Source organism: Gymnogyps californianus, chromosome 3 (assembly GCF_018139145.2).
Source record: "Gymnogyps californianus isolate 813 chromosome 3, ASM1813914v2, whole genome shotgun sequence".
Classification (NCBI taxonomy): Eukaryota; Metazoa; Chordata; class Aves; order Accipitriformes; family Cathartidae; genus Gymnogyps; species Gymnogyps californianus.
Window position 1 is genome coordinate 43,282,663 of NC_059473.1, and position 16,988 is coordinate 43,299,650.

At 39.1% G+C, this 16,988-nt stretch overlaps 1 protein-coding gene across 1 annotated transcript in view; it reads right to left on the reverse strand.

Annotated features, from left to right (window-relative positions):
* The window catches only part of RYR2 (ryanodine receptor 2), a 341,359-nt gene that overhangs the window by 315,393 nt on the left and 8,978 nt on the right, over positions 1-16,988 (reverse strand). Inside the window, exon 3 of the mRNA XM_050893208.1 lies at positions 1,101-1,205. Coding sequence (XP_050749165.1) covers positions 1,101-1,205 — 105 coding nt within the window. The remainder of the gene's footprint in view (positions 1-1,100; positions 1,206-16,988) is intronic.

Genomic DNA, 16,988 nt, shown 5'->3' on the forward strand with positions numbered 1-16,988 from the left:
TAAGGGAAGAGGGGTCCCCATTTAGAAGCATGGATCTGCTTACTCTGGTACTACCTGTTCTCTCAGATGTGCTTTGAATTCTCTTGCTGTTGGAGTCAGTCCTTCGAACAAATACTGACAGCACACACTTTGGATCATTCATGGGACTGCTCCTGGACTTGATTTCCCACATACCATTTTCAGTCTCAGTGCCTGGCATTTTATGGGACTGACTACATTAAAGTTTGCTTTCTCAAGGCATTCCCAGAAATATCAGAGGCATGCTTCTCTCCTGCCAGCTTTCTTGAGTAACAGACTTACGGTTAACCCCTACTTCTCATTTTATCTGTATAACTCCTGGGCCTACAGTCACTCTTCCTCACTTACAGTTTATAGGATTTGAGCTGGAGCGTGGCATTCAAATTTGAGCTGGAGCATAGCATATACACCCTACAGGGTGTATATGGAACACTCAACTACATCAAAACAAATCATATTAATTACACAGCAGACAACATTAATTACACCACTATGATTTATTTGTAAATACCTATTTGCTAGTCAAACAATTAACATTATTCCTATATCCTTCATCTTCCAGACTGCAAAAATGTGTTAGTTTCCATATTTCTTGTCTACCGAGACTCAATAACATTCTATTTCCAGCTCTAAAGGTGAGTTATAGGACATTTTAGGTCAGGCCGCACAGAACAATTTCATTATTTCCAGAGAAAAACAGCACACATCCAAGCCATTTTAAGACTACTTGACAGTCTCACTTGATACAGTCAGAAATCCCCAGAAAGCTTAGCTGTTCTAAAGAAGTGATCAAGCTTTATATTTCATATTATGAGATCTCAAATTTAAACATTCTTGTAGGTCTATGCTGACCCAGAGCACATTGAAATTGTTGGGAATTTACAACTCTGGCAAGCTTCAGGGAAAGCTGCAAGTGTTTAGAATTTCTCAAAAATCAGACCATTCCTGTAGCAAAGGAGGAAAATTAAACATAAGGAATTCATGATGCTATAAGCTTGTGCCAGTCATGAAATCTGTGGTAGAGTGGGAAAAAAATTGTTCGATTTTGCAAGATGAAAAAAAGTGAATGTTTAATAACTTACCCCTTCTGCCTTTTCTTCTGTGTTAGCCAGCATTTCCTGGAGGGCCCGTACTGACAGGGACTGCTCCAGCACAAAGGTGCAGATGGACAAATCAGGTGGAACATTCTAGGTGAAAGAAAAACATGACATCACATTAGTGACAGATTTGCTGAATAGCACTTTCCAATGCTTCTATTTTCCCATGCTTTCCATGAATCTGAAAGATCTACTATATCCTTGAGGCTATGAAAGCCAGCCATGTACTGGGCTGCAACAGTTAAGGCTTAGCCAGCAAGCGAAGGGAAGCGATTCTTCCCCTCTGCTCAGCATTCGCAAGCTGACACCTGGGCTACTGGGTCCCACTCTCAATAAAAGAAAGAAACCAATAAGCTGCGTCAAGTTCAGCAGAGGATCACCATGATTGTTGGGGCTGGTGCACTCACCCTGTATGGCTGGGGGAGCTCAGCTCGATCAGCCTGGACGGAAGAGAGAGAGAGAAGAGGTGGATCTTACGGTTCTCTCTACAAATCTAGTGGTGATTACAGGAAAATGGAGGCAGACTCTTCTTGGAGGTGCTCCGTGAAAGGAACAGGAGCAGCAAAACAAGTTGTACCAAAGAAAACTACAATTAGATATTAGGGAGAAAAATCCACCCTGGGAGTAGAGAGCACTGTCAAAGGCTGCCAAGCAAAGCGGTGAAATCTCTGCTTGGACATTAGTATATGGAACATGTGTCTTAGACATTATTCTCAGATTATGGGGGAAACAAAATTCAGTCTTTAGGCTACTGGTAGTAGGCAGAACTCATCCTTAAGATGGTCCCAGGTCAAGATGAATTTTCTGTAGCAGAAACATTAGACACTGAGTATCAAGGCCAAGTCAGTAGCTTCTCAGCCTTGCAGCACAGTATGCTTTACCATATTCTGTTCTAAGTGGGATAAAGCTAGAGAGTCTTATAAATATTTAACTTGCCATGACTGAAAAAAAAATCATTGAGCTATTGAAAAGCTAATTTTCCAGACTATCATAAAAATTCGTAATAAAATTGAAACAGGTTTGTAATAGCAATGTCTAAGTTACAAAGTAGCAAAGTAAAATTAGATTTTATGTGGGGATCTTTTCTTCTGTTAACAGAAGTATATGCAACTCCTACACACATTTTCTTGCCTCCAGAAATTCTTTCATGTTCCTTGTCTTTTTCTTTTCATGTTAGTTGCACATTTTAGTTTAGAAATACTTTTGCTGACTATTGGAAATTGTGTTTTTACACCTTGAATGCTTTTACTGCTAAAGCTGTAAAACTGCACATTTATTCAAACTGTGTACAGTTTGAAGAGGCCTCTTATAAGGCCTCAAACATTAAATTGTAAAAAGTAGTTGCAAAACCATTTCATTCCCTCTTTTTCAAAAGTTAGTTTACTCAGAATACCTCACAGTCTTAATAGCTTATTAAATTGCTGTTCATCACTCCTACTACAGTAATTCAAGTCTGTTTATTAACTAATAGATCTTTCATTACAATCCACTATTTATATTTCAACAAAATTAATATAAAACGATATTTTAAATTAAAGTTTTAGCCAGATCAAAAAGCATTAAATAGCATCTTCTTTTGCATGGGATTTTTACTGACTTATGCAATGATACTTAGGCATGAAATATTTTTAAGCCAACTCTTTTAGAATCAGGCCTCCACTTACTTGTCAGTGTTCTCGTTACCGTTTTTCTTTTGTAGTTACTCAGACACTACAACAGTCCTTTTCATGTTAGTATTAGGCCAACAGACAACTAATTAGATTCTCTTCAAAACATCCTTGTAATGTAAATACTATCATAAGCCCTTATTTTACAAAGCAGGAAAGAGAGCACTCAAAGATTGCGGGTTGCAAGGTGTTGTTTCTGCTCAGTAAACATGAGTACAGTTTTCCATTCTAGAAAGCCTCACAGAAATGAACTGCCTGACAGTCCAGCTCGCCCTCAATTCTCCCCAGTGAAGACTGACTGACAAATAAGAGTCTGAAAAAAACAGAAAAAGATGCTTCTTACACTGTGCTCAGAAATGAGCCAAGGCTACATTTTCTATATCTGTTTGGTTATAAGCAAACATATATAAGCAAACAAAGTCTCCATAACAATGTTCCTACTGTTATTACTGTTATTCAAAGCAATATTTTTGCTGGCAGAATATGTCTCACACATACAATTTTGTGACCCAGCAAAATCTTTAACTACTAAACCTACCCTACAGTTTATACACTCTAAAATACGCAAAATCCTGCATCATTTCACACAGTGATCAAGCCAACATAACTAGGCTTCCTTCATCATCATCCTCCTTCATCAATTCCATTCTCCTTTATGTTCAAGATAGCCATGAGCATTTTCTTCCTGCCCCATGAAAACTGAGGAATGAAGTCCCAATGAACCTTTTTCAGCTATTCCCATAGCAGGTGAGTAAGGCACACTTTGAACAGCCAGAGAGTAATAAAGAAGAACCGTATGAGATCGTCTTGCTTTAATTAAGTGAAAGAGGCACCTCCTTCTTACAGTGTAGCAAAATGTTAGAACCAGTTTCTTTTTCTCAAGGCAAAAGGGAGAGCACATTATCCCACCTCATCTCTGTTGCATGAACGCCTAGACACTCCGTGGCCCGCAGCGAGCAATGTGTTTCCCCTGAGAGCTGAAGGAAGATGCATCTACTGATGCTTGCGGTGAGAGTGTGAATCGGACTCTTCCTCTCTGGCAGTTTCTCACCCAAATCTGCTCTACTGAAGACCCAACAGGCATAGCTGCATACAGTGTACAACAGTCACGGCATGGACATACATGGGACAGACGCAGAACTGCCAACATATTTAGCTCAGACAGTTACAGCTCTGCTCACCCCTATACAGTCCATTCTAATGCTGATGCTTTCAAACTCTGGATTTAGAAGACAAGGCTTCAGGCTAGCATACAGACACAGCTTGAAGGTTCCAATTCTGAATGGTCCCCTTCAAAAAATAATAATTCCAGGTAATTTTTAAACCCTCATTTAACTATACTAAAAATTTATTCACAGTGCATTTTCCATCTCTTCAAAGCATAAAATAAAAATGAGGAAGGAAAAACACAGAGTCTTTGCCAGTCCTCTGATTATCTACCTTATCTCTCATATTACCTCACATACAGACAGAGGAAGGAATATGAAACATAAAGGTATTCTGTGTTATATGGCAGCCTAACATTCCCTATCGAAAGATATCTTCATACAAATTACATAGTAGTTTTTAGTTCCCAGTCTGGAAAGTAACTGCATATTCTAGGGGCTGAAAGGAAAATCTATAGCAATCAGTTTGCAGTATCAGGCTTTTTTGAGGACAGGTCAAATGTGTAGGCAGGTATTTGAGTGATTGCTTTGCTAGACTATGAATATACTATTAAATAATACAGAATTTTAAAGAAAATATTTTGCTACATGTGTAACAACGACCCACCAATGCGCTTTTAATAAGTACCAAAACAACCTGTAACTAGCTGGAAATTTTCAACAGTTTAATGGTAGTAATAAATCTTTACTTTGAGAGCAGAACACAGTTTATACCCCCAAAAAATGATCAGTGCTCAAAAGCAGATGTCTCAGCAGACATAAATAACCATATTGGTAATCCTCAACCTTCTTTTCCACCAATTTTTATTGTATTTATCTTTGCTGCAGTAACTTTCTAAATGAAGGCATAGAAATAGTTCGTATTCCAAAAGGGGGGTTTTTGTTTTGTTTTGTGACAGAGTATGTAATGAGGTCCTTGGACAGTCCAGGAGATCTGTATCACTTTAATCCAAAAGATCAGTGGAAAATTCTGATAAACAGTGGCAGTATTCAAAACAATTTATTTTCAATTTATTTTTGACACATTTGCAAAATCAATTATATTTTAATGGTTTTTAACATAAAATATACCCGGTGACTTAAAAAGTAAAAAGTAGCAACCCTACTATTTCTCAGAGCTTAAAACATTACTGATTTTTCTGCTAGTTCTTGTTTACAAGATTTGTCTTGTCAATTATTTGTCTAGACAATCTAGTCAGTCATAATTACAACCTAATACGCAAGTAGCTTGATAAAAATAGGTTATTACACAAACTAACTAGAAATTGCATATTAAATTTCAAAAGGAGATTCAGTACTGCTAGGAGAAAAATAATAAGTTACTATTAACTTTTTCTATTGATCCTTCATCATTGTTTGTAATAGTACAGTCAGCAAAATTAGACAAATTAAAACAATGTAATTCTCATCTGCAATTTTTAAAGCCTATCTCTTACTGGATTAATTGCTGGATTATTTAGAAAATTTGAGAATTCTTTATTCTTCCTGCTGTTTTAAACTATATTTATTGTGTACACTAATTTTCTGTAGTAATATTTGCATAGTAAATTATGTTTTACTCTGTGGGAGGCAGATTTGCAAATTAGATAATCAAACCCTTTATTAAAAAGGTGTTTTGAGTAAAGCTTTTGAAATGCTATTTAAAAATGTCTCTAACTCTAGTCCAACCCACAACTGAATCATGGATACTGGATGTATTCATTACACACTATTTCAGTGTTTAGTGAATTATTATTTACAAGCATACCATACTCCAGTGTGATGACAATGAAAGCAAGACGCTGAGATGCAAAACTCAGTCCTGCTGTCATTACTCTGATGATCACACAGTGCTAACAAGCCACAATAACATATGACCTGCTCATATAATATGATGCATATAATCTTGTGAATGTAAACTGAACTTCTGCCTCTCATAAATATTAGTACAAGACTGAAGAATAATAAATCGCATCAGCAAACACAATTCTGTCTCTAAGAATAAGCAGCTTTACCTCAGCTTTATTTCTCTTCCTAGTTATTTGCAAGTTTCCTAGTTGTTTTCCTAGGCTCATAGTTATTTTTATTTCTCTTCTAACCAAATTCCCAATGAAATGGACTGACAGGTATTTCATCTCTAACTGTACGCTAAATATTCACACATCAGTGCCTAAAAAACCACCTAACTAAGCAGCCTGATTTACAAAGCATCCACAGTTTGCATCATTGTCAAAAAAATGAGATGTGGGTGTTCATGTCTTTTTTAAAACTATGTCCTGGTTTCGGCTGGGATAGAGTTAATTTTCTTCTCAGTAGCTGATGCAGTGCTGTGTTTTGGATTTAGTGTGAGAATAATGTTGATAACACATTGATGTTTTGGTTGTTATTAAGTAGCGCTTATCTTAAGCCAAGGACTTTTCAGTTTCCCGTGCTCTGCCAGCAAGCAGGTGTGCAAGAAGCGGGAGGGAGCATAGCTGGGGCAGCTGACCTGAACTAGCCAAAGGGGTATTCCATACCATGGAACGTCATGCCCAGTATATAAACAGGGGGGAGTTGGCCAGGAGGGGCGGATCACTGCTCGGGCATCGGACACCGGGTGGTGAGCAATTGCATTGTGCATCACTTGTCTTTTCTTGGGTTTTATTTCTCTTTTTTTTTTATATTCCTTGTCATTACTATGATTATTATTATTAATATTATATTTTTACTATTATTAGTTAGTAGTATATTTTATTTTACTTTAGTTATTAAACTATTCTTATCTCAACCCACGCATTTTACTTTTTTCCCCAATCCTCCTCCCCATCCCACTGGGAGAGGGGAGGAGGGGAGCGGCTGCATGGTGCTTAGCTGCTGCCTGGGGTTAAACCATGACAAACTAGCACATTTATTAGATGCCTAACTTTGAGAATCCAAGTAGGAGGATTCAGAAGATTAATTTTAGTACAGAATTTAAGCAAAACATCTGTAGTCCTATTTGTGGGAGTAGCCTGAAAGAAACTCAACCCATCATCTATTTTCAAGTTACATTTAAATTTATACATCTCAGTCTTTTTGGCAGTCCTTTCTACTTAAATGAGATTCTGTCTGGTGACAGTGATGAAACACACTCAATATTACCAAGTAAAAACATCCATTTCTAGGACTCTACATAGAAGGCATAGCTTTCCATGTTTTCAAGCTTGTCATCGAAAAGATGGACCAAGTACAGAGATACATAGCTTTGACGACAAGTCCTGTCAGCCAAATAGGATGAATCATATTCACCAAATCCCAAAACAGAAAAGACAGAGAATGAATTATGAGTCTTACGGTTTCAGTTCTAGAAGAGAGGACCTTTCAATAACAGTGTCAAGCTCCTGTGTGTTTATCATTAGCAGACTGTGAAGGTTGCCTGGCCACCTCCTACAAAAAACTTGCTTTCAGTTGCTTATGACTATTTCAGTCTGAAACCATCACTTTCTGTACAAGGCATTTATAGGATATTCCATCTGAAAAAGTTGTTTCCATCAAAAGCAGAGACATTTTCAACATTCAAAACTTTTTATGTTATGATATCTAAAAACTGTAATGCCCTCATGTTTTTGGAAGAGCAGTTTGACAAGGGAGTGGCCTTTTGTCACAAGTATGCTTTTCACTTTTTCTAGGAAAAACTTTGAAAATCCGGTCAAGTTCTACTTCCTGAAAATTGTCGTTTTTCACATAGTGAAAAGTTTCTTGTTAACAATTGAAAGCTCTCAAGCTTCCCTGTTCACAGGACAGCTGTTTCAGGGGATAAAACTGAAAAACTTACAGGAATACCAGGAGGATGAAACCAGAATAGGGTCCAGAATAAAAAACCAAGGGAAAAGGAGACCAACACAGGGAAAAATAGCTAGTGGTGGAACTGAGGTCAGACCCAAATACACTGCAATCAATTCATTTTCAAAGTCTAGAACACAAGACAGCTCCAAGTCCTCAGTGGTTCTTTTGAATCGTTGATTGCCTATGCCACTACATGCTGATCACCTGTATTGTAACATATCTTGTTAATCTGACCTAAAAAACTGATTGCTTCAATTTTTAAAAAAGATTCTCTTCTTGTGGTCACATATACAAAGTTTCCCTATTTCATCCACATTTCCAAGTGCAGAATTCTCTCACAAATGAGGTGTTAGATTTGACAAATCCAGCAGCGCAAAAAATCTTGATACACTGAGCATACTTTCTGTTGCTATATCAGAGGTAAACACTCATCTACAGTAGTCTATGTCTTATCACAAGGAGTTACTAGTTTTTATCCCCATATGAGTTAGCACAACAGTGAAGACCAAAATCCTTCCCTACTCTTATTTTCAGGTAGTGAATGTCATCTGCCGGTCACAGTGGAACAGTTCATTGGCAAAGAAAAATGCGCTACCTGAAACTTAAGCTGTACGAACTGAAGGTATAACAACATTCAGAAGGAAACTGCTTCTTGGGTTTTTCCCCTCTCACAATCTCCTTTAAAAATCCATATGAAACCTATTTCTACTTAGGCTGTTGTTACAGAAGTACAATTCTTTTATGCTTGCAAGCAGCATCAAAGTTTTATGTTACAATTTTTCAGTTTTTGCTCTTTGGAAACAACTTTGATCCTGAGAGCTGTCAAGGGTCATGAGGCTATGTGTGGGTTTTGGCTGGGGTAGAGTTAATTCTCTTCACAGTAGTTAGTATGGGGCTATGTTTTGGATTTGTGCTGGAAACAGTGTTGATAATACAGGGATGTTTTAGTTACAGGGCCACGAAGATTATCAGAGGGCTGGAGAACCTCTCCTATGAAGAGAGGCTGAGAGAGCTGGGCTTGTTCAGCCTGGAGAAGAGAAGGCTCTGGGGAGACCTTATAGGAGCCTTCCAGTACTTAAAGGGGGCCTACAAGAAAGCTGGAGAGGGACTTTTCACAAGGGCTTGTAGTGGCAGGACAAGGGGTAATGGCTTTAAACTCAAAGAAGATAGATTTAGATTAGATGTAAGGAAGAAGTTCTTCACTGTGAGGGTGGCGAGGCACTGGAAGAGGTTGCCCAGAGAGGCTGTGGATGCCCCATCCCTGGAAGTGTTCAAGGCCAGGCTGGATGGTGCTTTGAGCAACCTGGTCTAGCGGAAGGTGTCCCTGCCCATGGCAGGGGGGTTGGAACTAGATGATCTTGAAGGTCCCTTCCAACCCAAACCATTCTGTGATTCTATGATTGCTGAGCAGCGCTTACACAGAATCAAGGCCTTTTCTGCTCCTCATGCTGCCCCACCAGCAAGTAGGCTGGGGGTTCACAAGAAGTTGGGAGGGGACACAGCTGGGACAGCTGACCCCAACTGACCAAAGGGATATTCCATACCATATGACATCATGCTCAGCAATAAAACTAGAGGGAAGGTTGGCCAGGGGGCCGCTGCTCGGGGACTGGCTGGGCATTGGTTGGTTCCTTGTGAGCAATTGTTTTCATTTGTATCACTTGTCTGTCTTGGGTTTTAATTCTCTCTTGTCCTGGTTTCGGCTGGGATAGAGTTAATTTTCTTCTTAGTAGCTGGTACAGTGCTGTGGTTTGGATTTAGTGTGAGAATAATGTTGATAAAACTGATGTTTTCAGTTGTTGCTAAGTAGGCTTATCTTAAGTTAAGGATTTTTCGGTTTGCCATGCTCTGCCAGCAAGCAGGTGTGCAAGAAGCTGGGAGGGAGCAGAGCCGGGGCAGCTGACCCGAACTAGCCAAAGGGATATTCCATACCATAGAACATCACGCCCAGTATATAAACAGGGGGGGAGTTGGCTGGGAGGGGCGGATTGCTGCTCTGGCATTGGTCAGTGGGTGATGAGCAATTGCATTGTGCATCACTTGTCTTTTCTTGGGTTTTATTTCTCTTTTTTTTTTTTGTTATATTCCTTGTCATTACTATTATTATTATTATTATTATTAGTTAGTAGTATATTTTATTTTACTTTAGTTATTAAACTGTTCTTATTTCAGCTCACGAGTTTTACTTTTTTTTTCGATTCTCATCCCCATCCCACTGGGAGGGGGGAGTGAGCAAGCAGCTGTGTGGCACTTAGTTGCTGGCTGGGGTTGAGGCACAACATCTCTCCTTGTTATTTTCCTTTTCATTACAATTTTTTAGTAGTAGTAGTAGTAGTATTTTATTTCAATTATTAAACTGTTCTTATCTCAACCCACAAGTTTTCTCACTTTTACTCTTCCGATTCTCTCCCCCATCCTGCTGGGGGTGGGGAGTGAGCAAGCAGCTGTGTGGTGCTTAGTTGCCGGCTGGGGTTAAACCACGACAGGCTATTATTAACAGAGCAGACTGTCTTAACTGCTTGGAAGTTGTAATTACTGGTATGATGTTTACTCTCTTTACAGATTTAGGGCCTCATACATTCCATCTCTAAAAAGGATAAATAAAGAGGTTTTTTTTCCTCTTATCCTCCATTTCTCCCTCTGGTCTCCTTTCTAACTATACATAAGTCCAACATATCTACATTACTGAGAGCTGTTTCTCTTTTTTATCTGTTGTCTGAAAATCTAAAACTCTTAGCAACAGATAAAAGTAGTATTGGGTAAGGAGCCATACACCTACATTTCAGCCTCAATGGATAAACCAGGTCAATCAACTCAACAGCCATGTCGTGGTTTAACCCCAGCCAGCAACTCGGCACCACACAGCCGCCTCCCCCTTCCCCCTCCCAGTGGGGTGAGGAGGAAAGAGGGAAAAAAAAAAAGTAAAACTCGTGGGTTGAGATAAGAACAGTTTAATAACTAAAGTAAAATATAAAACTAACAATAGTAATAATTAAATATAATAATAATAATAGTAATGAAAAGGAATATAAAAAAAAGGAGGGGAGGAAGGGAAAAAAAACCAAACAAACAAAAAAAACCCACCAGTGATGCACAATGCAATTGCTCACCACCCGCTGACCAATGCCCAGTTAGTTCCCGAGCCACGATCCGTGCCGCCCGGCCAACTCCCCCTGTTTATATACTGGGCATGACGTTCCATGGTATGGAATACCCCTTTGGCTAGTTCGGGTCAGCTGCCCCGGCTATGCTCCCTCCCGGCTTCTTGCACACCTGCTTGCTGGCAGAGCACGGGAGACTGAAAAGTCCTTGGCTTAAGACAAGCGCTACTTAGCAACAACTAAAACATCAGAGTGTTATCAACATCATTCTCACACTGAATCCAAAACACAGCACTGTACCAGCTACTAAGAAGAAAATTAACTCTGTCTCAGCCGAAACCAGGACAAGCCATTACAACATACACTGCTGTAGCCAGAAGCTTAGATGAACATTAGCTAATAGTATATCACCCTAATGCAGTGTAAATGTGTTAATTTTTAAGGTAATTAGGAAAATTCCATGCTAATTAATAAAATTAAAAAATCTCATAGGATCAACAGTGCTACAGACATTCTAGGCACACATCCGAATTAACAAAACATTTTTTGTTTAACTTCATGCTGATCCTGCAAATTCTACCTTATTATGCTAATCTTATGTGTATTATTCAAAACTTTACACTTCCCTTTTATTCTTAGAGATTATGTTGTATTTGTAGCTACTGCAACAAGTAATGGAAAAATCGAGGATATCATTAGTTGGGAGGGTACTATTGCTTTAGAACCTGGAAGGAAGCAGCTACCTTTTGATTCTTGCAGCATCAGAAAGATGATCTTTATAAAATACTATTTTGCCCCTTTCTGGAAAGCATAGCAGACACTCAACAGGAAAATCTTCCTAATCTCTGACCAGATTTACTATAAACCATGCACATTACAACAATCATATTTCAAAGTAGGAATCCTATAATCTTTCAAGATCAAACAAGTAGGGCAAACGTGCATGTCTTTTGTGGCTGTAACAACTGACATGGCCTGACCTGTCTCAGTAGAAATCTTACCTCTGCATAATAACCAATAGGACATTATTTGCAGAGATTCTCTTACTGTTAAATTTATCCCATAGCTGAAATCTTCACAGTGGAATTATAACATGTAAAAATGAAATCCAAATAAATGCCCTACACCAACTGTAATGAGCAATCCATTCACTTTGCCGTGAACGTGAAACTATATGTCTGAGAGAAGCAAAACCTGCTTATCTATCTCATAAGCTATCAACTATAAAACATAATAATGGACACCAATTTTTAACTTCTAAGGATTTTATTCTAAGTTTTCAACTATTATGCTTTCCATTTTATGTTGCTGAAATCAATAGTCAACCTGTGTAACTAGGAAAATTGGTGCCTGTCAAATATTGCTGGAATGGGGGACTGGGAATTTATGCTCTGAGTCACCTCTGACTTGTCCTTAAACGAAGGAAAGGAGATGCATCATCAGCTCTCTCCTGGGCAACACAGTTTAAAAGTAGCAAAGCATACACAGCTATCAAAATCCTTTGTGGCAAGATGCAACAATGCACTTGGGCACTTACAGTACTAAATTGCATATTAACAGTCAATATTTTCTTTACATATGTAAAATAAAACAGTTTTTATAACTAAAATGAATAATGCATACATTTTGGTTTGAGTCAACTCATTCATGTGCTTAGTTCAATTAAAAAAAATTATTCAAAACAAATGAAATGCAACTGCCCACAGAATTTTCAGTCTATCAGCATTACAGAAGCTAGATGTGCTTTATTCAAATTTAGGTGTGCCAGCCCCTACTGGCTGGCAAAAAAATTAATAAACTATAAAGCCACTTTATGAGGATGAATAGTATACCATACCTCAGTTCTTTAATGCATTTTGTCCCTCTTGTTATATGTTTTTTAAAGGTAACATGTCCATCCTGATTCAGGCTGGATGTAATGTTCTCCAGATTCTTTTGCACCCCAGGCTGTTTTGATCTGATTTACTTGATTTAAAATAATAATTATATCAAAAATTATGCATTTATCTTAAAAGGTATACACATTCACCTCTGTAATGTGAAGCAAATCAATTAGAATGATACATTGAAAGTTGTTTACTCAAAAAAATACGTCTTTAATCATGAAATTCTTGTAGCCTTAGAGAAACTCCAGCAGATATTTGGGTCAGGGACAGAAAGACTTGAGGAGTCCTAAGAGCAAGGACTATCTGCCAGGAAATTCTTCGTGGATTTAGGGACATACACTGTCAGAGTTTCACTGCTTACAAAAACTGCTATAATACTTTCAAGCATAAATATCTATTTTAAAAAATTTCACCGTGTATACTCAGAAATTGTAGTTTATCTGCAAATGTGCAAATGTATAAAGCCGCTGTTTGACTGTGCATGGCACTGCATTTGACCATACACTGCACGACTTTTGGGTTTGCGTGGCAAGGTTTTGGTAGCACGGGGGCTACAGGGGTGGCTTCTGTGAGAAGCTGCTAGAAGCTTCCCCTATGTCCAATAAACTTAATGTCAGCGGGTTCCAGGACGGACCCGCCGCTGGCCAAGGCCGAGCCCATCAGCAACAGTGGTAGCGCCTCTGGGATAACATATTTAAGAAAGGGAAAAGAAGTTACAGGGGAGCAGCAATTGCAGCCAGAGAGAGCGGAGTGAGAAGATGTGAGAGGAACAACTCCACAGACACCAAGGTCAGTGAAGAAGGAGGGGGAGGAGGTGCTCCAGGCACCGGAGCAGAGAGAGATTCCCCTGCAGCCCGTGGTGAAGACCATGGTGAGGCAGGCTGTCCCCCTGCAGCCCAGGGAGGTCCACGGTGGAGCAGATATCCACCTACAGCCCATGGAGGACCACACACCAGAGCAGGTGGATGCCTGAAGGAGGCTGCGACCCCGTGGGTAGCCCACGCTGGAGCAGGCTCCTGGCAGGACCTGCGGACCCATGGCCCCGTGGAGAGAGGAGCCCACGCTGAAGCAGGTTTGCTGGCAGGACTTGTGACCCGGCGGGGGACCCACACTGGAGCAGTCTGTTCCTGAAGGACTGCACCCTGTGGATGGGACCTATGCTGGAGCAGTTCATGAAGGACTGTAGCCCATGGGAAGGACTCACGTTGGAGAAGTTCGTGGAGGACTGTCTCTCGTGGGAGGGACCCCACGCTGGAGCAGGGGAAGAGTGTGAGGAGTCCTCCCTCTGAAGAGGGAGAAGGAGCAGCAGAAACAACATGTGATGAACTGACCCAAGCCCCCATTCCCCGTCCCCCTGCGCCGCTTGGCGGGGGAAGGAGGTAGAGAAAATCAGGAGTAAAGTTAAGCCTGGGAAGAAGGGAGGGGTGGGGGGAAGGTGTTTTTAAGATTTGGGTTTATTTCTCATTATCCTGCTCTGATTTGACTAGTAATAAATTAAACTAATTTTTCCCCAAGTCGAGTCTGTTTTGCCCGTGACGGTAATTGGTGAGTGATCTCTCCCTGTCCTTATCTCGACCCATGAGCCTTTCATTTTATTTTCTCTCCCCTGTCCAGTTGAGGAGGGGGAGTGATAGAGCAGCTTTGGTGGGTACCTGGCATCCAGCCAGGGTCAACCTGCCACAATGATGTAAAAAAATAAACACTTATTTTACTATGCACCTTTATTAACTACAAAATCAAAAAGCTTGGAAGACTAATTAGTGATTAATTGTTCAGCTTCTTAAAGATTCAAATTTTGTCCTTTTTTGGTGTAAGGTGCCAAAATACTGTTACTAAGCCGTTAAGCAAAAAACTGCTGCTTTAAAGGACTCTTTGCTTATCATTCAGTAACATACCAGCACAAAAAGCTGCCACAAAGTACCGTCTAGACAGAAATACCCACACGCATTTCCCAGCAAACAACCCACCTGCCTCAGAAGTGAATTACGCAAGAGGTAATAAAGTAAGAGGCTTAAAAATTCAGAGATGGTAAAGACAGTCTCAAGCACCTGGCAAACTATGTGGACTTTTACTCTTTTCCTGCTACTCTTGAATACACATTCAAGGAGGGAGTATAACAAGAAGTTTACAGATATCACCCCTACGTGTGACTATCACATTCATTTAGATCATTCACCAACCTGGAGTTTCCTCCTTTACCGTATTCAAGTTCTTCCTTTTCAAAATTTCACATTTTGACATCACATAAGATATTAACTACAGTATTAAGACCTTTGCAGATACCTATTATGCATGACCACGTATTATTTTCTAGATGCTTTTAATTTTATTTTGCCAATATCTCAACTTTCACCCCGCCAACCAAAGATGTTCCACTCCTCTACTAAGGTGCATGTCTATGCTGGGGATTTAACATAGCCTTTCCAATGCCTTTGTTTGGTATTGCTTTATTTTCTAAAAAAAAAATAAAATTTAAAAAAATTCCACATTCTTGCAAATTTTCCAAAATAACCAGAACTCTTCTTAATTAATTCTCCTAAGGAATCCACCTTTCTATAGAAATAAAACAATTCTAATAAGAATTATGTGGACAGTTATGTGTATGTGAAAATAGGAGCTTTAATGGAAACTATAGATACACCTAACCTCCATGATAAATAAGCTGGAAACGTACACAATGGGAAAGAATTCTTTTGACATTTTGAGTTTATAAAGTGCGACTTTTATAGTCATTAATCTGTACACATACTTGCAACTGCATCAGCCAAAAGAGGTTAAATTAATTGTTAGTGTACTACTGACCAAATCACATATCAAATAATGGCACTCAAAGCATATTAAGCTTTATTCTTACAACACCTAAACACACTAGGCATGTTTCTTATTTAAAATAAGACCTCATTGCAGTTGTACTTCATTTCTATGGACCTTTTTGTATTGCCTAATACTTAATTAATTTATCCACACTAGAGAAAGAAATTCTGTATTACTAGACTTTCCAATTTATTGAATAATTGGCACTCAAATAGTTTCCTGGCAAGTCCGTTCATACTTCATATTGCACTGAGCAGAATATTTGTTTGCTTTCTAGGACCTCTGTCCAACCTTCTCATGCAAGTCCGGTGCTGTTCCTATTTCTTTTTCTCTTACAGTACTCAACATGTCACAGAGCTTTGGCATTTTACTTCATACAGAAGTAACTTGTCCCTGTTGTGTCTTTTAACAATCAATACACACCTGGGCCATTTAAAGCATCCTAAACTATCTAAACATCCTATATTATCTAAAGCGATTTGAACGATGGCTGTTACTGATTTTGATTCACATTTCCCTCGATTATTGCCTTATCACCAGCTGTAAACATTGTACCATTCACGGTTCATGTATCAACTGCATGTTCATCACTCATATCTACAGGTTTTCAAACAAACAGCAAACTTTCAGCAGTTATTCAAAAACAATTAAATACCCAGGAAAAGCAGCCTGAACTCTGACTTTCTCCATTTATGCATACTCTTTAAGACCATAATCACGTTTTTTACCATCTGGCCTCTGTTTTTTAATGCAAAACAAAGCAACTGTTCTTTTGCCTGTAAAACCAGAAAAAGTTATGCTTGTATTTGTAAATGGCAACCCCCCTGCCAGCATTAGGAAAGTTACTAAAAACAACTTGCATTTGGGTTTCAAGCACAGGGACACAAAACATACATCTTCAGCCTCCAAACTATTTCCACTTGCCCAATTTCCCCCTTCCAATCCAGACTATTTATAAACAAACTCCCTCAATTTAATGTTGCAAATACTCTTGTTACAATAGCAAGTTACAGCATTCCCTCTGTTGTTAAAAAAGCACAAATCTTCTTCCTCATTTTTCATGGGGAAGTAACCAGAAGGAAAAGCCTAGAATCTTGAAAATCACCACCCAAAAGATAAAAGTTTCAAAAAGTCTTAAGAAACAAACAAACAAACAAAGTCTTTGATATTCTTTTTTTTTTGTTTTGTTTCAGATGTAATTGATATTACTTACCTCAAAGAAACACATAGATTCCCTCATTAATGGGCCACATTTCTTCGTCCTAATTTCTGAGAGCCCATTGGGCTAGGATTATTCATAGGAGTCTGCTGAGCCAGATTTAGTCCAAGAGTGCTAAAAAATACTGAGTACAAAGTAACAATACCATGACTTCAAGTGTTGAGCAGGGCTGCATAGCTAATTTGAAACTGCTACTTCAGACAAAAGTTCGTCTAATGGGCTTAAAATAAGCATTTG